Source organism: Phyllostomus hastatus, unplaced genomic scaffold, assembly GCF_019186645.2.
Source record: "Phyllostomus hastatus isolate PE091 unplaced genomic scaffold, TTU_PhHast_1.1 phas_scaffold_129, whole genome shotgun sequence".
Lineage (NCBI taxonomy): Eukaryota > Metazoa > Chordata > Mammalia > Chiroptera > Phyllostomidae > Phyllostomus > Phyllostomus hastatus.
The window spans coordinates 4863255-4888289 of NW_025334009.1; the positions used below are offsets into that span (position 1 = coordinate 4863255).

Consider the following 25035-nt stretch of genomic DNA (forward strand, 5'->3'; position numbering starts at 1 on the left):
AATTGAAGTTCCTACTTGAAAGTGTGTTGTCCAAAAATGAAACCATAGTGAAGATGCCCCTAAATCAGGACCTTCTCTAGTATAGGCATGGGGCAAATGAATAGTCCAATGGGATAATTTCTATCACAAACCCTGTAGTAGGTTGATATCTTTAAGAACAGAAATGTGTCTCCCAATTTGCTTCCTTGAAATGACTCCTAATGTTAATTAGGACAAATGTGACTGTAACCTCTTGAAATGGAAATTGATTTTTTTCCGAGTGAATGTGTTCTTCAAACTAGACTTCCTAAGCTATGAGGAGTCATTGCTAAAGTGACTGTTGGGGAAATAGGAAGAGGCAGGGCTTTGAGGCAATTCCCATTATCTTCTGGCCCATCACGTATTCAAGAGCCACTCTGCAGAGCTGCGGGGGAGTCTGGAAGAGGTATCAGATTTGAGGGGACCCAAGAAAGGATGGTTCCTCTGAGTACTTAGGTCTTCCCTTAGTATCTAAATAGAAAAAGGAATTAGCAAACAGACCAATAGAAATGTAATAGATTGCTGCTCTGGAGTAACCTTTGTTCGTGATACTATCTTGTGTTCTCCTGATAAAGTAATAAAATAATGATAATGTTGGTATTTGAGGGCCTGCTATGCCAGACATTATGCTAAGCTCTAACAGAGGGCGGACAGGGGGAATACTAGCAATCAAAGTATGCATAAAAGAGCAGATTTCTTGGGTCTGTTGATGGGGGACTGGTTTGTCTGTTTACTGGTGGTTTTTTATTTTTTGTTTTGTGCAGTTTTTAAACCAAGCTTTGGCCAGTTTTATTAAAGAAAAATTCTGCATGATTTAATTTTCACCAGTCTGTTCTGGTATGCTTCTAAAGATACCATAATCACTTTGGATCAGCGATAGCCAGTGTGCATACTCTGTAGTATTTTCCATGCGCTGTGCCCAATTCAATATATTTGCCACTGTGTTGATGTACACCAGTCTTGGCCAACATGGCGTAGTTCTATTTCAGATTTTCTCAACGCTGGACCGTTGTTGGCAAGGATGACCAGTTTCACTTTGCCTTGTCTGATCATGTTCACAGTCTTTTTGTACCCCAGCACGTAATTTCCACTTTTCATAACAAGCTGGGGCCTAGAGTAGATCTATTCCAGTGTCTTTTTTTCTTCTTTGCAGCCACCATCTTCCTGCCTTAGGTGTAGGATGGCCCCTAACCGAGAGCATTTGTGGAGACAGCCCAGGAGTGAGAAAAGCTGTCTGTTTATTGTTTTGCAAAGTAGCTGTTCTGGAAGTGTTCAGAAACCTATGCTTGTTCACAGACCTCTAGCACTCCATCTAGCCCTAGAGTGTTTTCCTCATCTCTTTATTGGGAGTACTCAATCCCTCCAGCTTTGGTTTTTTTTTAAGTACTTTATTTAATATTTACTGCTCCTCCAGCTTTGTTTTTTTTAAGTACTTTATTTAATATTTACTGCTCCTCACCAAGTCTTTGACTTGGAGCTGGTTAAGAATCTTGTTTCTTTCCCTGGCTGGTGTGGCTCAGTGGATTGAGTGCCGGCCTGTGAAACGAAGGGTCACTAGTTCAATTCCTGGTCAGGGCAGTGGCCTGGGTTGCAGGCCAGGTGTTCCTCTTACACGTCGATGTTTATCTGTTTCTCTCTTTTTCCCTCCCTTTCCTTCTCTCTAAAAATAAATACAATCTTTAAAGTAAAAAAAAAAAAAGAATCTTGTTTCTCTTGGGGTTATCGAGAGTTGATTCATTGAGTTTATCCATTTCTCTTTTTCTGTTAAAAGGCTCAGCCTTGTGTGTCTTAAAAACAGCACCTTGAAGAACTTAACAGTTTTTGTTACTATGCAGGCTTCTGGTACTTGATGGTGCTGTCTTTGAGTTTGAGATTTTTGAGGGAAAATCATGCTGTGATCAACCAGAATTGTTTGTCTGTTACTGTTAGTGCGATATAACCATTGTACAAAAAAATTTACTTTTTAATTTTTGTTTAATACAAATTTGGAAAATATAGGAGTGTGTTAAACAAGAAGAAATTTAAGTCCTCTATGATTCCACCATCCAGGCAAAACTACTATTAGCATTTAGATGCATTTTTTTCCCAGCTTTTTTTCTTATGTATATAATTAAATGGTACTGGAATATACAAATACAATTGTGTTTGTTCCCTTCTCATGCAAAGAGTGAAGTATATTTACATAAATAAAAAATATACATACATATTTTAAACCGACTTTGTGTTGGGTGGGGCAGCAAGAATCTTCCAGGTACTAACATCCTTTTTAAAAAAACTTACTACTGTGTTATAGAAAGATCTAGGGGATCACATAGTAAAAGCTTAAGAGCCACTTTAAGCTTTTTAAGTATAGAGCAGAACATCTTTATATGAATTTAATGTGTAATGACAGTGGCATTTTGAGTCAGTGGCAAAGTTATTTCAGTAGTTCAATAAATGATAAAGCAACAAGTTGTTTGGCTTTGGGGAAAAAATTAGAAATTTACCTTACAATATGCAAAATGCTAAATGGATCAAAGCATTATGTTAAAAGTCACACTGTAAATTTAAAAAATTGCCCAGCTGGAGTGGCTCAGTGGATTGAACTCGGGCTGCGAACCAAAGGGTTGCCAGTTCAATTCCCAGTCAGGGCACATGCGTGGGTTGTGGGCCAGGTCCCCAGTGGGGGCTATGTGAGAGGCAATCATACATTGATGTTTCTCTCCCTCTCTTTCTCCCTCCCGTCCCTTCTCTCTAAAAATAAATAAAAATCTTTAAAAAAAATTGTTTATGGAAAATGACCTGATATTATGGGAGGGAAGACTTTTTCCGAACATAAAAGCAAAGGAAGAAACCATCACTGCTGTTGAGAATTTGTTTTTTATTTATTTATTTATTTATTTATTTATTTTTTACTTACTGGTTTAGTGTAAAGTCTTTCAATATATTTCTGTCGCTTTTTGTTTTTCCTTTGTTTTCCTAAGCAGCACTTTTGTGTGAGGTCAGATGCTGACTGGGTATACTTTCGTTACTGGGACGTGTCAGCTGGGTGGATACTGCAAGTGAGCAGGTTGAAAGGACGAGAAAGGAAGCCGTGTGTGTGTTCTAGTCTGTGTAAATGGACAGATTGGATTGTTCTTTGAAATTGTTCTTTTTCATTTTTTGTAACGATTTCATTGGAATACAGTATTCGTTAATATATTTTAGCTTGCTCTGATTCTGTGTTTCTCAAATGATTGTATGGACTTCACAGAGTCAGTAAAGAACCTCCGGGGCGCGTAGTGAAAGAAAAACCGCCTTTGGAAACGATGGCTCCTGCCTGAAGCCCCACCAGTGGTAGTCTCTGCGCTTGGAGCACTGCGGAGGGTTTTACACTGGAGTCTAAACTACTCAAAACACATGGCTAGCTACTAACCAAGAGGTGTTTTTGTTTTTGGGGGTTGTTTTTTCTTTTTTCAGTCTTTTTTTTTTTTTAAGATTTTATTTATTTATTTTTAGAGAGGGGAAGGGAGGGAGAAAGAGAGGGAGAGAAACAACAGTGTGTGGTTGCCTCTCACATGGCCCCCACTGGGGACGTGGCCTACAACCCAGGCATGTGCCCTGACTGGGAATCGAACCTGTGATGCTTTGGTTCACAGTCCGCGCTCAATCAGGAGGTGTTTTTATCATTGAACACATTCCAAATATTTTAACAAGAATAAAGAAGAATATAATGAACATCTGTGTATAAAAATTTATCAACATCTTCTAAGTTTTATAGAATTTTTTCTACTTCAAGCTATTGGTCTTTTCCCTTTTTTGATGAAAGCTTGAAGAAAGAACTTTGAGACTTTATAGCAGATACCTTTTTACATTCGTTTTGAGAGATGACTACCTATCCCTTCTGCTCAGGGAATAAATTTATATTAAGACTAAAGTTTCCTGTAGTGACACTGTTGAAGGTTGCATTCTAGAAATACTGACAGGTAGGATTTGTTTGGAGCAGAATGGTTTTTTATCATCTTCAGAACCTTGATTTAGGAAAATGTTCTGAGTTTGGTATGAAATGTTGTGTTCTAAAACTAGAAGATTAAACAGAACTTACATGCACTCAGCTAAATGTCAAGAATAGAGGGCATGGAACTTTAATTTCCTTGTGTTGTATAGTGGGAAGTCTGGAGACACTCTGAGATTAAAAAGTCCACAAATAGAGGCTCCAAGCCGTGAAAGCGATCATGACAAAAACAAAAATGTGGCCAGCAGAGGCTGGTGAGAAGAAAGAGAGTTCATGCCCTAAACTCGCTGTTCCCAGAGGGCAGGTGAGTGTTCACTTAAAATCTGTAGACCAAGGCCCAGAGGTCAAAACTTTCCTGGTTGTTTGTACTTTTCATTTTATACCTTCCTATCGTATTTGAACAATTCTATTTAGAAAATGGATGTATTAGTTTTATTCCTTCTTGCCCCCTCAAAAAAAAACACCAAAAAGCCAAACAAACCAAAAACGGGAAACCAAAGTGGAATTCTAGACTGAAAACTAAAGAAAGCTTGTTTCTAGAAGAAAAGTTGGTCACCACTTCTCTATACTTAATATGAGACTTCAGATGAGGCTTAAGCCTCTGGAATTACTGAAACTTGGAAAAGTGAAAGGAAATAAGGTCACTAGGAAAATTCTAGGGACTGCCCTTTGCCAAGCAATATTTATATGAAGGTTTCCTGGTTTTATAAACTTAATTTGGAATGCTTCTTTGTGTTTGTCTTATTTATCTTCTCTCAGATTTGAGACAAGTTTTTGCTGCATGACTCTATATTTTTTTTCTTTGAAAAAATTGCTTTGACCCAGTAGCTGTGATTCCAGCACAGGCAGTCTTCAAAATATAGACAGTCTCTCAGTATTTTACAAGATTGCAACAAATTGTTGAAGAAAATAATTTTGGGAAATGTAAATTTCCCAAAATTTACATCTGACCTCTGCTGTTCTTCTATAATGGAGGTAAAAAGAAAATGGAGTAAGTATAAGCATGGTAGAGAACCAGTCGCTAATTGCTGTTCATGTAATCTCTCCTTTTGAGCAGGAAGGTACACGTAATTAGGTATTAGGATCACGTGTTGTGAACTTCACACTGCTCTTGAGTCTGTATCATGAGAGGTGCGTTCTTAAGAAGGAAATTCCAGTCGTGATGTTCTTATCAAAGGGAAGCTTTGACGTGTGCCCATGTGCCGAGTTTGTGGGTCACCCGCACTGGAGTGGCCTGCTCTGAATATGTAACGGAAGGGTGGAGTGCTTGGCCTCAATGCTCTTCTTCCTCGCAATGTGCCATGGGCATCGTTGATAGCTTAATGTTGAGGTCTCATCGCAGACCTCCTCGTTTTCTGCTGGGAGAAGGTAACTCGAAGGCCCTGAAACAGCGAAGGAAGAGCTGGGCAAGGCAGATAGGTGGTCAGAAGAGGTGAGAAGGGGACGAACAAGAGTTAAATTTCAGACAAGAGGCCAGCAGCAGCAGCTCCACCTTATACTCTCTTGACCTGTACTTGCCCTTTGTTGTACTCTCTGCTATGCTTGGGGTTTCCTAGGAATTTGGATTTTAGACCCGGTAAGATATGCATTGTTTTTTATTTGTGGAGAAATACATTTATGATACATTATGTACATCATTATACAAGATTTATTGCTGGGTCTGTTCTGTTTGAAAGCACCCATATATAATTTGTATGCTATACTTACACAGCACTCCACAGGAATGTTGCCAGTGTCAGTAAATTAGTTGCAGTAACGTTTTTTTCTTTGGTCTTATTCTTGCTGTGGGTTTTTTTTCTTTTCCCAAGGTTTATACTAACCATTTACTAGAGAAACGCATTATCATTTATGGTTGTAAGTTATAGATGTTACAGGGGCAAAGACTCATCCTCCTTCTTCCACGTTGAATTCCAAATGCAATGAAGCACCTATCGTGTGTCAGCCATTCAGAGAGGACCAGGGCACAGTCTTGTCTGCCAGTTGGAAGAGATGAGATAGATAAACACCTTATATCTGTAAGATAAAGCAAAACGTGTAGGCTGTGAAAGAGAGACTGATAATGGCTCAAGGAAAGAAATCACTTGTCCAGACATTTGAGATTGACTGAGAGTCCATTTGGCAGAAAGGTTCCCTGTGTTGGTCTCACATCCTGCTGCTGCTTTTGTTCGGGAGGTGGTGCTGATCGAGAGAGAAGGGTGTGAAAGCAGCAGAGCGCTCAGCCACCCGTAGATACATTGCATTGTTGTCCTCCAGGTGCCAGGTGATTGGGAATGTCTACCCACCCCTGCAGATTGGTTCTCGAGGTAAATACTCCAATGGAAAACTTACAGAATTGATTTCTGAATTTTAGTAGTGACCTAGTTTTTAATACATTCAACTCCCTCCCCAACTTATTTTAATGATGTTAAAAATAATAATAAGGTTTACATACATTTAATCCTCATGTCAACTTTGTGAAGTAAATAGTATTTTATCCCCATTTGATACATAAGAAAACTAAGGTTATCTGACTTGTCCAGGATTACAGTTAAGGAGAGATCCAGCTAGGATGTGAACCTAGGCAGTCTGGTTCCAGAATCCATGTTCTTCAGTAAGCTCTGTTACAAAAGAATGTGAGCAGTATATGGCAAAATGGAATGGGGTTGGTTCTGATGGGAGGTGGGAAAGGACACATCCCCTGTCTCTTGGGTCTTGCCATAGCTAGGTGGCATGCCTGTCCCCTGTAGGACATAGTTGGCAGTGGAAATAGAACACGTCAGTAGGAATCCTTGCTCCTACTGTCCTTAGTAGTCCTCTCTGCGATGGTCACAGAGCGGGTTTGCATGTGTCTCACTGTCCAGTGCGCGTGGCTCTGCAGAAAAGATGGGATTGGTCTAGCGCTGGGTGGAGAGTGTGGTTTTGGCCTGTTTCATGCAGCACTGTGACGCATGCTTTTGTCTGTCTTCAGTGTAATAGTTTGGTTTAAGAAATATTTATGGAAACAATTTTCAGATGCCATTAATTGGAAAAAGAAGGTGATATAATAAAACTTGACTTTGGATTCCAGGTGCATACAGCTTCCCTGACTATTCACTCTGATGCAAGTGTGATTGGCCTGTGCATTTCAAGATGGAAAAACAGTAACAGAATTTTGACATTTGTTTATTTATTTTGTTACTAGGAACCCTAAGGAATCTACAATATGAATAATTCTCTGGAGAACACCATCTCCTTTGAAGAATATATCCGAGTAAAAGCGCGGTCTGTCCCACAACACAGGATGAAGGAATTTCTGGACTCACTAGCCTCTAAGGGGCCAGAAGCCCTTCAAGAGTTCCAGCAGACGGCTACCACTACCATGGTCTACCAGCAGGGTGGGAACTGCATTTACACAGACAGCACCGAAGTGGCCGGGTCATTGCTTGAACTGGCCTGTCCAGTCACCACCAGTGTTCAGCCACAGACCCAGCAAGAACAGCAGATCCAGGTTCAGCAGCCACAGCAGGTTCAGGTAAAAGGGCAGTGTTGAGGTGCATCCTATTGAAGAGACTTCATTTGCCACCATGGTTTGGGTTAGTAGGAGCATCACATCTGTATACAGTGTCAGAGGTTATTTTCACTCGGGAATACTCGGACTTTTTAAAACATTTTCTTCCACACAGAGACTTTCATATTTCATAGTTGATGCAGACTAAAAATATTTGCATCCACTGTAGACTGAAGACCACAGATATTTGCCGTTCGTGTTGGAGAATTGAACAGTATAGAAATTAGAGGTCGTCTGGGGCCGGATTTGGGTGTTACACAGCTGAGAGGGACTGAGGCTTCCCTTTGGTCTGTCACCCTGGGCAGGTCAAAAGCATAGGAGGGTTAGTCTTGGCTCATTACTAAAAGCATGATATTTGGAACTCGTTTTGAAATGGGAAGGCTGATATATTTTGGAGGTCTAGTTGTATGGTTCCCTGATTCAGGTCACCTGCAGGTGTGTAGGTCTGCACTTGCTATGTATAAGCCTCAAGAAATAATGCTGATTGATAGCAAACGTACTAAGAGAGGAAAAACTAACACAGTTGCTGAGATGGTAAAAGTTTTTGTCTTCAGGCGTTTTTCTCCTTTTTTTTAAGATTATTTATTTGTTTGTTTGTTTGTTTGTTTTTAGATGGGAAGGGAAGGAGAAAGAGAGGGAGAGATCCAACATCAGTGTGAGGTCGCATCTTGTGTGCCCCTACTGGGGACCTGGCCTGTGACCCAGGAATGTGCCCTGACTGGGAATCGACCAGGAATCAAACTGTCAACCTTTTGCCCTACAGGACGATGCCCATCATGGTCAGGGATGGAAAGATACTTTAAAAATTTTTCTAACAGTGTTGGCAAAAACAAATGCCATCAGAAACCTACCAAATCTTTGCCCGGGTCCAGTGGCTCAGGCAGAAGCATCGTCCCACACACCAGAAAGGTTTCAGATTCACTCCCGGTCAGGCATGTACCTAGGCTGCGGTTTGGTCCCCTGGCAGGGTGCATACAAGAGGCAAACCAGTTGGTGTTTCTCTTTCTCTCCCACCTTTTCCTCTCTCTCTAAAATCAGTAAACATATCCTCGAGTGAGGATTAAAACAAAACACAAAAAACCCCACTAAATCTGAGATGCCGATGAAAAACAGGAAGCAGACAGAGTTGGGTGACGGAGGAATTCATGTAGGAGAGAACTTTTAGGGAAGGTGGAGCAGTCCTCCAGGTGCCCCGGGCCAAAAAGTGAGGGACAGAAAGAGCCAGAGAGGTCCCCTGGGGCTGCCTTGACCCGTGGCTTGGGAATTGATTAAGGACTTTAAACACACACGTGTCTATACACATGATGGGTAAGTATTAGGTACGGGATGAAGGCAGCACTGCTGATGAGCATGGAAAGGACATGCTGTATGTTTCGGACTATAAGATGCCCTGCCGCCCCCTGCCCCCCGCCCCCAGGAAAATGCAGTGGCGACCCTGCTCCTGCCTCCTGAGACCCCACTCCACTGCCCCCCCCCCCCCCAGTGAGCCAGGTAAGCTACATTCAGACGGACTATAAGACACACCCCCTTTTCCTCCCAAATTTGGGGGTAGTGCTTCTTACAGTCCGAAGATACGGGTACTCCATTCAGTATAGTAAGGCAGTCTGCTCCTCTTTTGGACATAAAGTCAGACACTTCTCAGAATACGAATAATGTATGGGTGGTTTAAAGAGTTCACCTAAAAACCAAACCATTAAAAGACAGTATAGGAAATTTTTATAAATTCTTGATAGCTTTTCCCAATCTTTTTTACCCTGGAGGAATCTTTGAAATAATTTTCAAGTCTCAGGGAACCCCTGCATAAAAAATGATATTTACAGCTCATGGAATGTTAGTTTAATCAGCAAGTTAGACATTTAATAATTCAATAATAAATGTCAGTGCTCTTTTGATAATCATTTTTCTCTATGGCTGTACATTTTGGCAAATTAGGCTATTTTGTGATTCCCTTCCCCACACAGGTTATCAGTCTTAATTCAAGTTATTGGTATAAATAGAGGAAACCTTATTTTTCTCCTTTTAAAAAAAGATTTCCGCCCTGGCTGGTGTGGCTCAGTGGATTGAGTGATGGTCTGCAAACCAAAGGGTGGCTGGTTCGATTCCCAGTCAGGGCACGTGCCTGGGTTGCGGGCCACATCCCCAGTAGGGGGCACTTGAGAGGCAACCACACAGTGATGTTTTTCTCCTTCTCTTCTCTATCTCTAAAAAGAAAATAAATAAAATCTGTATAAAAAATAAAATAATAAAAATAATAAATTGGAATTCTCAGTACCCCTCCTTGGGTTCAATAATTTGCCAGAACAGCTCACAGAACTCAGGGAAACACATGTATTGGTTTATTGTAGAATAAAGGATAGAGCTAAATAGTGCGAGGTTCTGAAAACTAAAGCACAGGAGTGGGGGTGCACCACCTTCCCAGCACACAGATATGTTCACCAATCCAGGAGCTCCCAGAACCCCATACTTGTGGTATTTTTATGGAGGCTGAATCACACAGGTATGATTGACTGATAACCCAGTTTTTAGCCCCTCTTCCCTTTCTACAGAATGGGTGATGGGGGTTTCAAGTACCAAGCTTCCAATCATGGTTTGGTCTTTCTGGTGACCAGCAGCCATCCAGGAGTCTACTGAAAGTTGCCTCTTTAGAACACAAAATGCTCCTAGTGCCTTTATTATTACTTAGGAAATTACAAAGGTTTTAGGATCTCTAGCCCGGAATCAGAGACAATGACCAAAATATATATTGGTTATATCACAGAATCACAGCGTACGTTTGTTCGAGGTAGGGAGGCACTTTCTGAAGGCAGAAGGAAGAGTTTCCATGTTAATGCCCTCGCAGTGTGTAGAATTCTAGGAGAAAAGCCCAAGTTTCCTGTTGCTGGTAGGTCTGCCTCAGCTAAGTGAAGGGTGTTCATTTGGAACTTGCATTTCAAGAGCCCTCCTGAGTTGATTACTCCTAAAGCATCCGCATGGAGTCAAGTGTGTGTGCCAGAGGGAAGGCCTCTGGTGGTGAGTCCCAGGGGTTGGGTTTTGCTCAGCACCCATGGGATTGCTTGTTTCTTCTCTGCCCTTCCACAGGGCAGGAACCGAGGCTTCACATAAGGGTGGCCGGCCAGTCTGGGCTATTTAAGTGAAGGATGCTTTGGAAAAGGGGACTTCTTAGCATTTTTTTTGTTGTTGTTGTTGTTGCTAGAAGTAAACATCTCAAAGCTTTAGTGGCTTAAAGTGCCACTCTTCCTCACTTGTCATCCCAGCCTTCACGTCTCTTCCTCCTTTCCTTCTTGCCGTCACACATTCCCTCCCTGCTGGGACGGTTCCGAACCCCTCGCGGGGTAGACCTGCTGCGTGAGAAGTGAGGTGATCGGGAGCCAGGCCTGGCCCTTAGACGAACGTGAGTTTCTTCTGCTTCTGCTACATTAGACATGCCTGCCATCTGAGGCAGCTGTCTTAACCACGTTGAGTCCATTAGCTACGTCATGGGAATAAAAGAATTTAGGTATTGTAGTTACTTTGGAGATTACATAAATTACCAAGTCCTAAGCATACTGCTTGGCACATAGTAAGCGCTCAGTAAGTAAATAAAAACTGCTGCTGCTGTTTCCTTCCTTCTCTTCCCGTTAGTGTCATTCCTACCTAGGCCCCAGGTTGCTTCTTAGACATTTGAAAAGTATCCAGACAAGCGTTTACTTATAAACAAGTATTCCCAGTTTGCTATTTTTACCCTTTTGTTAAAAAATATAATTTTTTAAAAGATTTGTTATTGTTGTTATTCTGTTAACAGTTGTCCCAATTCTTCCCCTTTGCCCTCCTCCGCGCTTCCTGCCGCCCACAGTCAATTTCCTTAAAAGACGTATAATGTTAGAGATACAATTCAGATCTCTGGTATCCCTCTATACGACCCCCTCTCCTACCTTAAATATGATCTCAAAAGTTTTCAACTTGGTATGGTATTGAATATTTTCTGTATCCACCTGGGTTTCAATTTTTAGTTACAAATATCAGGCCACATATTTCCTCCTCTCCTGTCATTTAGTCAGAAAAAGGATTGACTAAAGGACAGTCGTTAGCTCAGGGAATTTGCGGGAGGGCCAGAGGACGGGTCTGGGAGGCTTGCTAGCCTGCTCTGGCCGAGATCTTAGCCACAGCACTGGGCACAGGTTCTCACCCTACCACGGTGTTTCGTTGGGATGTTTGCCATCCTGCTCTGTTTATGCCCCACTCTTCCGCTCTCACCAGGGAAATGAAGGCTGTGGTTCCCGTTGCTCCTGTCTCAGGCCAAGTGTCATGCTGTGTGTCTAATTTGAGAATCCCTGGTCTCGAGCCTGCACTCCATCCACAGTGACTCTGCCTTGGGGAGGCAGCGCTCACAGTATGGTGTGTTCTGCAGACCTGCGCTTGTGGCCAAGACCAGGATTAAAACAAGCTATTCTCTCACAGCCTGACCATCACTTTGGACTGATGGACCTTTTTTTTTTTAAGATTTTATTTATTTTTAGAGAGAGAGGGGAAGAGAAGGAGACAGAGAGGGAGAGAAACATTGTTCAAGAGAGAAGCAGTTGCCTCTCTCGTGCCCCCAGCCAGGTACCTGGCCCGCAAGCCAGGCACGAGCCCTGATCAGTAATTGAACTGGGTGACCCTTTGGTTTGCAGGCCGGCACTCAGTCCACTGAGCCACACCAGCTTGGGCAGATTCCAATTTCTTCACATCCTTACCAACACTTGTTATTTGTCTTTTTAAAAACTATTTATTTTTTAGAGAGGGGGAGGAAGGGAAGGAGAGAAACATTGACGTAAGAGAGAAACATCAATCTTTTGGTTGCCTCTTGCACGTGCCCTGACCGGGGACCACACCTGCACCCCAGGCATGTGCCCCCAACCTTTCATTTTGCAGGGTGTCACCCAGCCAGCTGAGCCACACTGGTCATGTCCCGACACCGTCCTTGGTTGTCTTCTGTGATACGGCTCCTTGTGTTGTGAATAAGCATAATTCCTCATCTGCCTTTTTGTTTTCCTCTTCCCCAATTCCCACCTGTGTTGAAAGTAATTTAGATGTGTGTGTCTAATGGAGGAAAAAATCTTTCCTTGTTTGTTTTGAAATTAAAAATTTTTTTATAAGTTTATTTGAGCCAAATGGTGACATAGCGACAGGAAACAGGATCTCAAATGCTTCTAGATTCCTTCTTTCAAGAGTACATACTAGGCATAGCGTCTTTGTGCTGTTCTGTATGCTGAAGCTGTTCTGTTCTGCTATTAAGCAGTAAGATGAGTTGCATTATCAGAAATGTGAGATCCAGGATGTAGTCACCTTCCTTAGATTAGGTTATCAGGAATCTTGTGGGGTTTTCAATGACCTCTCTATTAAAACAAACATGTCTTAAATAAGCACTCTAACAACACAAACACAAAACAGAAACACATTTATCTATGCAGAGAACAGATTTGTGGTTACCGGAGGCAAAAGGGCGAAGTGGGCGAGAGCACCCAATGGCGCGTGAGAGAGGGGAACTAGACGTGAGTAGTTGTCCCTCTATAGTGTGTACAGATGGCGGATTACAGTGTTATTTACCAGAAACTTCCAGAGCGTTATAACCAATTGACCTCAGATTTATTTTAAAGGGGCACTCTAGGGAGTCTTTCAACAGTGCCTCCATTTTAGTAGCAAAGCGGGAGACACTTCCAAAAGAGATTTCAAATGTTTTGCCTCTGGGATGGATGGGTGGATGTGGAAGAAGGTATTGGGGGGATAAACAGTGATGGAAAAAATAAGTTAAAAAAAAGTTTTCTCTCTGCTGTGTGTTGCACTAGCTGTCTGTGCTGGGAGTGCTTCTGACCCTGAGGTTGGCAGTTGAATGCCTGTGGAAGGAACACACCTGTTGTTCCGACCTTTGAGGACAGTGGTCCCCACACTTCAGTGCTCTCCCCATGGGTAAACTATTTTTTGAACATCCAAGTAAATACACATTTCTAAATTACACATTCGTATTACTGTGCCAATAAACAAAACCAAAGGAGGTCACATTTTTAAAGAAGAATGGAAGATGAGCAAAAGGTCTGGTATTTCCTTCATAGACCCCAGTTGATAGTTGTTGCTCTTAGGCGGGTACGTGTCACTCTGAATGCAGTGTGATGCTGGCGGACTTTGCACATGGTGTTGGGGATTGTGTCTTCCTCAGAAGCCGCGGGGGTGGCAGCCCTCCCTCACACTACCGAGGGTCTGCTGCCCGAGAGAGAGTTTCTTCCCTTTAGGGCTGGGTTGTCAGTGCTGCCTGGTTCGCTCACTGATGCATCTTGTTGCTGCAGGTACAGGTGCAGGTCCAGCAGTCTCCGCAGCAGGTCTCGGCTCAGCAGCTCTCCCCACAGCTTACCGTTCACCAGCCTGCCGAGCAGCCCTTCCAGGTGCAGGTGCAGATCCAAGGCCAAGCGCCACAGCCGGCGGCCCCTTCCATCCAGACCCCATCTCTGCAGAGCCCCAGCCCCTCGCAGCTGCAGGCGGCGCAGATCCAGGTGCAGCACGTGCAGGCGGCCCAGCAGATCCAAGCTGCGGAGATCCCGGAGGAGCACATCCCCCATCAGCAGATCCAGGCGCAGTTGGTGGCTGGCCAGTCTCTTGCTGGGGGTCAGCAGATCCAAATCCAGACTGTGGGTGCCCTTTCTCCACCACCGTCTCAGCAGGGCTCACCTCGGGAAGGGGAGCGACGGGTTGGCACAGCCAGTGTTCTCCAGCCAGTGAAGAAGCGCAAAGTGGACATGCCCATCACTGTGTCCTATGCCATCTCAGGGCAGCCAGTGGCCACTGTGCTGGCCATTCCACAGGGCCAGCAGCAGAGTTACGTCTCTTTGAGGCCAGACTTACTGACAGTGGACAGTGCCCACCTGTACAGTGCCACTGGGACCATTACTAGCCCTACAGGAGAAACCTGGACCATCCCTGTTTACTCTGCCCAGCCCCGGGGAGATCCTCAGCAGCAGAGCATTACGCACATCGCCATTCCCCAAGAAGCCTACAACGCAGTTCACGTCAGTGGCTCACCCACGGCCTTGGCAGCTGTAAAGCTGGAGGATGACAAGGAGAAGATGGTGGGCACCACGTCTGTAGTGAAAAACTCCCATGAAGAGGTAGTGCAGACCCTTGCAAACTCTCTCTTTCCAGCACAGTTCATGAATGGCAACATCCACATTCCAGTGGCTGTGCAGGCTGTGGCAGGCACATACCAGAATACAGCTCAGACTGTCCATATATGGGACCCTCAGCAGCAGCCACAGCAACAGACTCCCCAGGAACAGACGCCCCCGCCGCCTCCGCCACCGCAGCAACAGCAGCAACAGCAGCAGCTCCAGGTTACTTGTTCAGTAAGTGAGACTTATCTCTGGGGCACTCTGCTCCCTGAGGACCCAGTGCAACACGGAACTTGCCTGGCAACCTCCGGCACCCCTGGTTGTTTATGCAATGATGTTAGTCTTGCTGTTGTATAGTATTTAAGATTTCTGTTGGGGTGGGGCTGGGAGACAAAAGCAGCAGGTGAAGCTGTGCAACAGGCAGAAGTGCTATCCTGGTACCTGGAGGTAAATAAAATGGACCACTAACTGCTTTGGAGGTTGGCTGGGGTGCTTCATTGTTATCTCTTTTTAGGAAGGGTAAAATTCTGGTTAGAGACTAATGGGACATTCCTAGTGTTATCCTAGTCCCAGGGGCTACTTTTTGCATCGCAAATGAAAGGATCTCGTGGAACCCCAGTAATAGCTTAACACAGATGCTGAACTCAGCTCAGTGGAGAGGACTTGAAATTGTTTCTTCTTTTGTTGTCATCTGTGGACACAGTGGAGGTGAATGAGAAGATCTAAAACACCTCCTCGTTGGCCTACCACTTTTAGGAGTCTTAAGCCTCCTATGTAGTGGGATTTCCCAAAGAGGTTTTGTTGTTGTTTTTTTTTTTAATTGATTTTTAGAGAGATGAAGGGAGAGAAAACAAATACATCAATTTGTTGTTCCACTTATTTACGCAGTCATAGGTTGATTCTTATATGTGCCCTGGCTGGGGATTGAACCCACAACCTTGGAATATTGGGATGATGCTCTGACGGGCTGTGCTACCCAGCCAGTGTTCCTTAAAAAGAGTCCAGATCAGCCTCAGTTAGTTGAATTTTCTGTCATGGCAGCTATATTGAGAAAAAATGTTAAAGACTTTTATTTTAAATAATGTAGATTCACAGAAAAGTAGCAAAAATAGAACTCTGTTGAAATTTAGCTTTAAAATTATTTAGCTTTTATCTTTTCTAATTGTTAATCTTCTTAAAGCTATTATCTTTTAAGACTATTAGTAAACTTCCTGGTCCCTTGTCAAGCAGATCTTTAGAGTGGATATAAGGCCTCTGGTCTCCTGGACACACTGAAGACTGTATCCTCGGAGGGCAGGGAGGGGCCCCTGGGAAGGCTGGGAAGGGAGCTGGCACAGACAAGGTGCTGGCAGACCAGGGACCTCACTCAGAAACGCAGGCTGTAAATGATTTTGATTAGGCAATAGCTGGCCGAGTTGTTACATAAAGGCAACAGTACATTATTTTAGGTGACTTTGTTAAGGAACTGTTAAATGTCTGGGTGTCGGGCCTAGTGGTAGAACAAGACAGAGTGATTGTTGCAGGCAGCTCGTAGTCTGGTTATAAGGCAGCACAATCAGGGTGCACTGTGTGCCACACACGCCAGGAAAAACGGGGCATTCAGAAATTCTGGGTTTAAAAGTCAGCAGAGGCATCTTTGTGGGAAAAGGGGTGTACGCTTTCATGCTTATAGCGTGCATTGACAAAAGAATGGAGGAGCGTGAGCACAGAGCCAGGGATGGAAGGAAGAGACATGGCTTAAGGCAACCTGAGAGGGGCCTGTGAGAGAGGAGGGAGTGGGGGGCAGCAGCGTTGTCTTCCCAAAGCAGAGGGGTGCTCTTAGTCTGGTGATCCGTGGTGGGCAGTTTTTCCAGAATCCGAAGAGTCCTGATAAGATGAAGGATCAAGAGCCAGTGTGTAGAATTGACTGCACGGAAGAGGGACCTGCCAGGAGCCCTGTGGCGGGGTTCTGTACTCAGCTTCTGCTGAGTACAGGCACGGGGCTCATCAGGCCTCTTCTCGGCTCTCCTGGGTCTGATGTGCAGTTTGCAGGTCAGGGCTCTTTGTGCTCATTGGTCTCTGAATAAGTTGTATATTTGGGCCCTTCGGCAGGAGGTCTTCTCTGTGGTCTTCTTGTGTAGTGGATCCATGTTCTTCAGTGCTATGTCTCCTTTAGGGAAATCTTAATAGGGATTTATCAAATATTACTACCAGAAAAAGAAAAATTGGGAAGAATGACCATCATGTAGGTAGGAAAGATGAGTTTGTCCATTCGCGCTACAAACATTCCTCTGCCCCCCTCTATCAGGCTCTGCGCGAGGCCACAGAGATGAGTAAGGCAGTCTGCCCTTAGAGCACTCACAGCCCGTGGGAAGAGAATTTTGCGGTGATGTGAGTTCACCCTAGGGACAGCTGATGACGGTGTGTGATGGTGTTGTTACCCTTCACCTGGCATACCCTTTAGGAAAGCTCTCATTGCTTGTCTTTATTTTTTTATTTTATTATATGTATTTTTCTAGAGAGGGAAAAGGAGTGAGAGAGGGAGAGAAACACCAATGTGTGGTTGCTTCTCGAGCTCCCCCTACTGGGGACCTAGCCCCCAACCCAGGCATGTGGCCCTGTCTGGGAATTGAACTGGAGACCCCTTGGTTCACAGGTTGGTGCTCAATCCACTGAGCCACACCAGCCAGGACTCATTGCCTGTCTTTAAAACCAAACTTACGGTGAAACATCCTTCTCTTGACCTCTCATCCACCTCCATTAGTTGCCTCGTTTCTCTGCTCTACATTATTCCCAGAGTTCTCAAAAGGATTATCTGTGCAAGCTAACTCCACTTGCTAACCCGTTTTCAAAACACAACTGTGCCTGCTCTTGTGAACTGAGGTCAGCAGTGCCCAGATCCAATACACGTATCTGTTTTCAGTCTTAGCAGCACACAACACAGCCTTCTCGAAACTCCTTTGGCTTTTCGTATTATTACACACTCCTGCTTTTTCCCCTTCTCCATGGATTCTTTTAAAAAATTATTTACTATCTTTAGAGAGAGGAGAAAGGAGAAGGGGAGAAACATCAGTGTGAGAAACATTGATCAGCTGTCTCTCACATGCACTCTGATGGGGGTCAAACCTGCAACCCAGGCATGTGCCCTGACCAGGAATTGAACCAGCGACCTTTTCACTTTTCGGGAAGACATCCAACCAACTGAGCCACACCAGTCTGGGCCCATTGATCCTTTGCCTTTCTTGGGAGATGGCTGGTGCCTCCTCCTCCATCTGAACCACACATGTTGGTATTGCTCAGAGCACAGTACTAGCCCTCCTTTCTCCTTCAGGAATTTCTGTCCTTTGGCATGGCTTTGTTTAACAGCCTCTAAAAATGGGTGTACAGCCTTTTGGCGTCTCTGAGCCACACTGGAGGTGGAGTTGTCTTGGGCCACACATTAAAGACACAAACACTAATGAAAACCGATGAGCAAAAAAAAAGTTTTAAGTAAATTTAAATTTTGTGTTGGGCCGTATCTGTAGCCATCGTGGGCCGCATGCGGCATACCTCTGTGATGGTGCTGCTGCTAGAGATGCTCAATGATGCTGTCGGCCAACATTGTTCCCCATGGTACATATGTTAACTCATTTAATTCTCACACCAACCTTACAAGGTATATACTGCCATGTCCATTTTACAAAAGAAGAAACTGAGGCACAGATGAATTAAACAGCAAGGCCAAAGCCACCATTAGTGAGTTGCAGAGTTGGGAGTCAGCCCCAGACAGACAGGCGTGCAGCCAGCCCATCTTAAGCACTGTGCTGCACAGCTGATCTGACACACAGGTCTTGTATCTAGACCATGCCTTTCCCTTTAGGACCCTGATACACATTCAGCAGCTGCTTACTTCCCTGGATTTAATTGAAGATTAATCTCAGCTCTTCATTAACAACAACTCTGCCACTACTGTAAACTTCCCCTCCTTAGGAAGTGGTAGCATCAGCTGGCTACCCATTAGTTTAAGCCAGAAACCCAGGAGTCATCCTTGGTCTGCTTTCCCTTAACCCCATAGCCTGCTCATCAGCAAGCTGCATTGGTTATACCACCAAACTTCTCAGACTCTCTGAAATGATCTTCACTGCCACTGTGCTAGTCTAGGTGACCAGCGCCTGCTTCCACTTTTACTTTTCATTCCAATCTCTATAGATGAGCAAGAATCTTTTTTTTTTTTTAACGTAAGATCATGTCACTTCCCAGCTTAAACTTTCCAAGGGCTCCATTATAAATAGTAAAAACAAAACAAAAAAACCCCCCACTGCATCACAGTATACAAGACCCTACTTACATCAATAGTTTTTAACCTTGGCGGGGATCATTACTACCCCTACCCACTGAGAGACATTTGGACACGTGTGGAAGAATTTTGGTTGTCAGGGTTCCTGGGAGTGTTACATTCAGTGGGTGGAGGTGCACACTGGAGGGGGCCTGACCAGAAAGCCAGCAGACAAGCGCTGCCCCACCTACCTACCCAGTCAGACGCCGAGATTTTCAGCTTGCGTAGATGGTGTTGTCATTGAACAAGGCAGGGAGGGTACCCGGAGGAGAGTACAGTAGTTCTGGATGTGGAAGGGATGGGTTCTCTCAGTAGATGTCAGTTCGAGGTGGCTGTGAGTTGCCCCATTAGAGATGCACAGTACCCACTGGGCATGTTAAGGGGAAGCGTAGTTAGCATAGTTGGAGGCACAGAGTTAGCAGTCCCTTTCCCGGATGTGGAAATCCAAACTGGGAGAGTGAGTGGAGACTCAGCAAGGAGAGCAGGAGCTAAACTAAGAAGTGTGTCTCCCGTGGAGCTCCAGGGTTGACAGACGTTTAAGGGCCTGGCACTGGGATTTGCTTTATCTGCTTGTTTAATAATGTGTGTTATCATAGCTAGTGTGGTAGTTTTTATTTTTATTTGTTGATAGCAAATTTATGTGTCACGGAAAAATTTTTTTGCTTTCAACTTGAATGATTTGACACTCCTCAGCCCTGGAAGGGAGAATTGCTCAAGGAAACTTGTTTAGAATGGGGACAGGTGTGTGAGACCCAAGAACCTGTGCTTGGTTTGTGTTGGTGTCTGTCCCACCTCATGGGGATTGTGATTCAGACTCATGGACGTACTCTGCCCCTTTGCATGGCTTGCATGTCAGCCCATTGAGGATGGGACTGCTTTTCCCGTGGAGGCAGGAAGCTAGAGCAGTGCCCCTGGTCTTCAGAAAATGTCCTTACGAGCACTGTTAACGAGATGGAACATGAAAAAAATAGAACCTTATGTATAGCTAGAGAAGCTGTACACATCCTAAAGTCTTCCCCCCTTACATCACAGTGGCAGGGAGAGGGACAGGACTTTGTTGTATTTTTATTTCTCTAAACATGATTCTTAACTGTGGTTTGTCTTCAGAATAACCTGGGGAGCTTCTGAAAACACTGATAGGCCCTGGCTGGGTGGCTTTGCTGGTTAAAACATTGTTCTATGCACCAAAAGGTTGCGGGTTCGATTCCCAGTCAGGGCACATAACTAGTTTGCAGTTTTGGTCCCTGGCCAGGGTGCATACAGGAGGCAACCTATCATTGTTTCTCTCTACCCCCTTCTTCTCTTGCTAACAATTAATGAATATTTCCTTAGGTGAGGATTTAAAAAAATAATAATCATTAAAAAATAAAAATAGTGATAACAACAAGCCTGTCACCTTAGACAAAGTAAATCAGAAACTCTGGGGATTCAGGCTTGGGCATGTAAGTATTTTTTAAAAGCAGTCTAGATGATTTTAAGGTGCATCCAAGATTAACGGTCATTGCCCTGGACACTCGGTACTCAAAGTGGGATCTGCCGACCAACTCCCTCACTTGGAAGCTTATTACAATAGAAATTCAGAGCCCTGGCTGGTATGGGTCAGTTGGTTGAAGCATCATCCTCAAAACCTGGAATGTTGCAGGTTCAATCCCCAGCATAAGGAGGCAGCCACCTGATGCTTCTCTCTCACATTGATGTTTCTACCTCCCTCTTCCTCTGTCTCTAAAAGTAATGCAAAAGTGTCCTTGGGTGTGGATATATACTTAAAAAAAAAAAAGGAAAGAAATACAGAATCTCAAGTCCCGCCAAGACTTTTTAATTTGAGTCTACACTTTAATAAAATGCCCAAGTGATTTGTTTGCTTATTATAATTGGACATGCAGTGCTTTGGGCTAGTAATATTTGATCAGTGACTAAACATTAGAATTGCCTTTTGACATATGAAGGTTATTTGTCTTTTTTAAGATTTTATTTATTCGTTCCTAGAGCAAGGGGAAAGGAAGGAGAAAGGGAGAGAAACATTGGTGTGTGAGAGAAAAAATTGATCAGTTGACTCTTGCATGACCCCAGCCAGGGGACCTGGCCCACAACCCAGGCACGCGTCCTAACTGGGAATCAAACTGGCAACCTTTTAGTTTACAGGCCAGTGCTCAACCCACTGAGCCACACCAGCCAGGGCAACATGCAAAAGTTTTAAAAAGACTCATCATGCCTCTTTAAAAAAAGATTGTAAGGTGGATTGCAGATATTGGTGTTTTTAAATCAGATTCAAAAGTGCTGAGAATTGCTGTATTAGTCTTGGGCTATCCCTGGGATAAGGAGTAGAATTTCAAAGATTCTTGAAAATAGGACAATAAGGAGAAGAGAATTTTTTTTTATTAAAAGAACTACAAGTAATGTTTTTTTGGCAGTTTTGCTAAACAAAAGGCTCGAAAGAAAAGAGTATTGACACATTTTGATGGTTTCTCTCTTGTAGGCTCAAACTGTTCAGGTTGCTGAAGTTGAACCCCAGTCACAGCCACAGCCTTCTCCAGAACTTCTGCTTCCAAATTCCCTGAAGCCAGAAGAAGGGCTCGAAGTGTGGAAAAACTGGGCCCAGACCAAGAATGCTGAGCTAGAGAAGGATGCTCAGAACAGACTGGCGCCCATTGGGAGTGAGTGTGTGGGAGGGATCGGGGGTGGGCTCTGTCTAAAATACAGTAACCCCGGAGCAGGAGGAGGAGAGAATGGCAAGAGAGGGGTGTCTCTTGACCCTGGGGCCTGGGAGCTCCATCTGAAATAGTATGCTGAATTCAAGACAAGCAACAAGCAGGCCTGACCAGCTGCAGATGAGCGGGGTTTGTGGGATTTGTCCAAGGTCGGGCATTTTTCTACACATGTCTTTCTGGAGTTGACTTAGATCTGGGCAGAGCAACTTCTGGGAGGAGGTAGAGGCCAGTGAGTGCTGCAGACCCTTCTTCCTTAGTGTTACGATTGTATCTTCCTCACTCTATGGAGGGTGGGATTTTTTTTCTCTCATGTCATGGCCCTAATACAAATCTTCAGGGTATGTGAGGTGGGAGGATTGTGGGAAGGAAACCCTCGCTGTGTCAGAGCGTGTAGGGTTGTCGCCTCAGTGGGCCAGACACCGGCGCCCAGCCCCTGTGGGCCAGGTCTGCTCTGAGCCGTCCTTTCAGGGACATGAGTGACCAATAAAGAGAGAACTGTTTGCAGGGACACCTGTTCACCTTTGGGTTTGTGCTGTAGGGCGCCAGCTTCTGCGATTCCAGGAAGATCTCATCTCTTCTGCTGTGGCTGAGTTGAATTATGGGCTCTGTCTAATGACACGAGAGGCTCGAAATGGTGAAGGTGAACCCTATGACCCGGATGTACTCTACTATATTTTCCTGTGCATTCAGAAGGTAGGAAACAGCTTCCCAGGAACATGTTTGAGCTGTGTTCTCATCAGGTATTTACTGGATATTCAAATTAGTAAAATGACAAGCAAGGGGCTATAATTAGGAAATTCTCTTTCAAATGAATAATGAAGTTTTAAAAAAATATTTATGTTTAGAGAGAGGGGAATGGAGGGAGAAAGAGAAGGAGAGAAACATCAGTTGTGTGGTCACCTCTTGTTTGCCCCCAACTAGGGACCCCACCTGCAACCCAGGCACGTGCCCTGACTGTGAATCGAACGAGCAACCCTTTGGTTCACAGGCCAGTGCCCAATCCACTGAGCCACACCAGCTAGGGCTAATGTGGGTTTGTTTGTTTTTTTAATTGTAAAAGACCTACATGTTCACTTTAGAAAATAAGAAAATAAACATCATTCATAATCTTGCCTTATACAGGAACTCCTGTTAAAATATTTTGTATAGTAAAAAGAAACAAACGAGAGGAAAAAAATGCACCCAAAAATACTTGGTATATTACCTGAGAGTCTTTTTTTCCATTACTATTTATTCCCAATAACCCTCTCCTTTCCCCCTACCTCCAAGCACCACCCCATTGTCCATATTCTTGAGTCCTTTTTCCTTTTTGCTCAGTCCCTCCACCCCTGAACTTCTTCCCCCTGCTCTTTCACTGTCATCCTACTCTGTTTGAGTGTGTTTCTGTTTTGCTTGTTATTTCAGTGTGTTCATTAGATTCTGCATATGAGTGAAATCTGTCTTTCTCTGGCTGGCTTATTTTACTTAGCATAATGTTCTCTTAAGTTCGTCCATACTGTTGCAAAGTAAAATTTTCCTCTTTTGTATGGCCAGGTAGAATTCCATTGTGTAAATGTCCCATAGGTGTTTGATCCACACTTAGGCTGCTTCTGTACCTTGGCGATTGTAAATAACACTGCAATAAACATAGAGGTAGTTACGTTCTTTCGAGTTAGTGGTTTGAGCTCTTTCGGATATATTCCCAGAAGTAGTATCACTGGATCAAAAGGCAGATCCGTCTTTAATTTTTGGAGGTATCTCCATGCAGCTTCCCACAGTGGCAGCTTCCCACCGTGGCCGCCCTACCTGCACCCCCGTCAGCAGTGCGGAGGGTCCCCTGTCCTCACGTCCTCGCCAGCGCCTGTTTGTTGGGAGCCTTGTTTCATTTTCAAAAAAAAATTATGAAATACCTTATTAACACTTTCCTTTTTTGTTAAAGTAAACATGGTTTGCATAAAAGTAATTTATCCCAAAGTCTGCTGCTAACATACAGCTTATCTTCTTGTTCACTGCATTGAAACAAAATAATTATTTGAAGGAGCAGAGTTAGACTAGACAACTGTAGTTAGGTGTTCGGGACATCTATGGTGAAGCACCACAGAGGAACTCATCTGAGACTGGCGGTTTAGGAGAGCTGAGGTGGACTTCTCAGTGTTTGCACATTCTTGTGGAGCATCCCACAGCCGCCCTGGCTGGTGTGGCCCCGTGGACTGAGCGCTGGCCTGCGAACCAAGGGGTTGCTGGGTTGATTCCTGGTCTAGGGCACATGCCTGGGTTGCGGGCCAGGTCCCCGACGTGGGGGCATGCAGGAGGCAACTACACATTGATATTTCTCTCCCTCTTTCTCCCTCCCTTTCCCTCTCTAACATAAATGAATAAAGTCTTTTTTTAAAAAAGAAAGATAAGAAAATCCCATAGTAAGATGGTGGAAAAGCACATGCTGGTTGGCTCTCACCTTGTTGCCTGGTCTTGAGAAAAGTTCGCCTCCCAGTTTGTTCCTCTTTCTTCCCAGTCACTTGGGGCACTAGGTGAGTTGTTCACATGCTGTCTTGTTCCGTGCGCTCCGCAATCCTGGAAGACGGGCACAGTCATGTCCCTTTGCAGACAGGGGAACTGAGCCCCCAGAGCTAAAGGATTTGCACCACTTGCCTCAGAGCCTGCACCATGGTGTTTTTTTTTCTCTTTCTTTTTCTTTTTGGCTGCCATAAGACAGGGCCTTGCCTGGATGAAGTAGCATGTAGCATTCACAAAATCTGCCCCACTGACCCAATTCTTAAGAGTGTTGTAAGAGTTTGTTTATATGATCTGACGTGTACTGCAGAAATGTCCATCAAATGCTGGATGGCTTTGAGCTGGTATACAGGTTTATAAGGGTCGAATGGGTTAGCAGAGGTGATGGAACTGGCAAAAAAATGTTTATTTCCCCTGAAAGTCTTACTCAGGAGATCACGAACAACTTCTGCTGATTGTTTTTCTTTTAGTATCTTTTTGAAAATGGACGGGTTGATGACATTTTCTCCGATCTTTATTATGTTCGATTCACGGAGTGGCTACATGAAGTTTTGAAGGACGTTCAGCCCCGAGTCACTCCACTTGGTAAGAGTCTCCCTAGTCCTTGGATGTCTTTCCCACCTGGGTTTGAAGGGATGGCGGTGTGGCTGGCTGTGATACAGCATGGGGGTGAGGGTGCTGGGGTCCCAGGCTCTGGCACCGGCCTCTGTGCTGCTTGCCCTGATGTGGAAGGGGCCCTGCCCACCAGACACAGGGCCCAGCTGGTCCTGGTGTAGCCAGCACATGGGCAGTAAGAGTGTGGGGTAGTTACTCTTTCCTTTTCCTATTTAAATTTATTGATTCAAATTAGATTCATTTCCAAAGCTAAGAATTACGAACTATTTAATCTGTAGGTTACTCGTGTTATATAT

General features: G+C 44.3%; 1 protein-coding gene and 1 pseudogene across 4 annotated transcripts in view; one reads left to right on the top strand and one right to left on the bottom strand.

The window, feature by feature from the left end:
* QRICH1 (glutamine rich 1) overlaps positions 1-25035 on the top strand; it is a 36173-nt gene that overhangs the window by 3500 nt on the left and 7638 nt on the right. For all 4 annotated transcript variants that reach the window (XM_045857015.1, XM_045857014.1, XM_045857017.1 and 1 more), the window contains 5 exons: positions 7152-7481; positions 13817-14866; positions 21403-21580; positions 22173-22327; positions 24595-24709. In XM_045857015.1, the coding sequence (XP_045712971.1) occupies positions 7173-7481; positions 13817-14866; positions 21403-21580; positions 22173-22327; positions 24595-24709 (1807 nt within the window). In that variant the 5' untranslated portion in view covers positions 7152-7172. The remainder of the gene's footprint in view (positions 1-7151; positions 7482-13816; positions 14867-21402; positions 21581-22172; positions 22328-24594; positions 24710-25035) is intronic.
* Positions 833-6435, bottom strand: LOC123830723 (annotated as a pseudogene).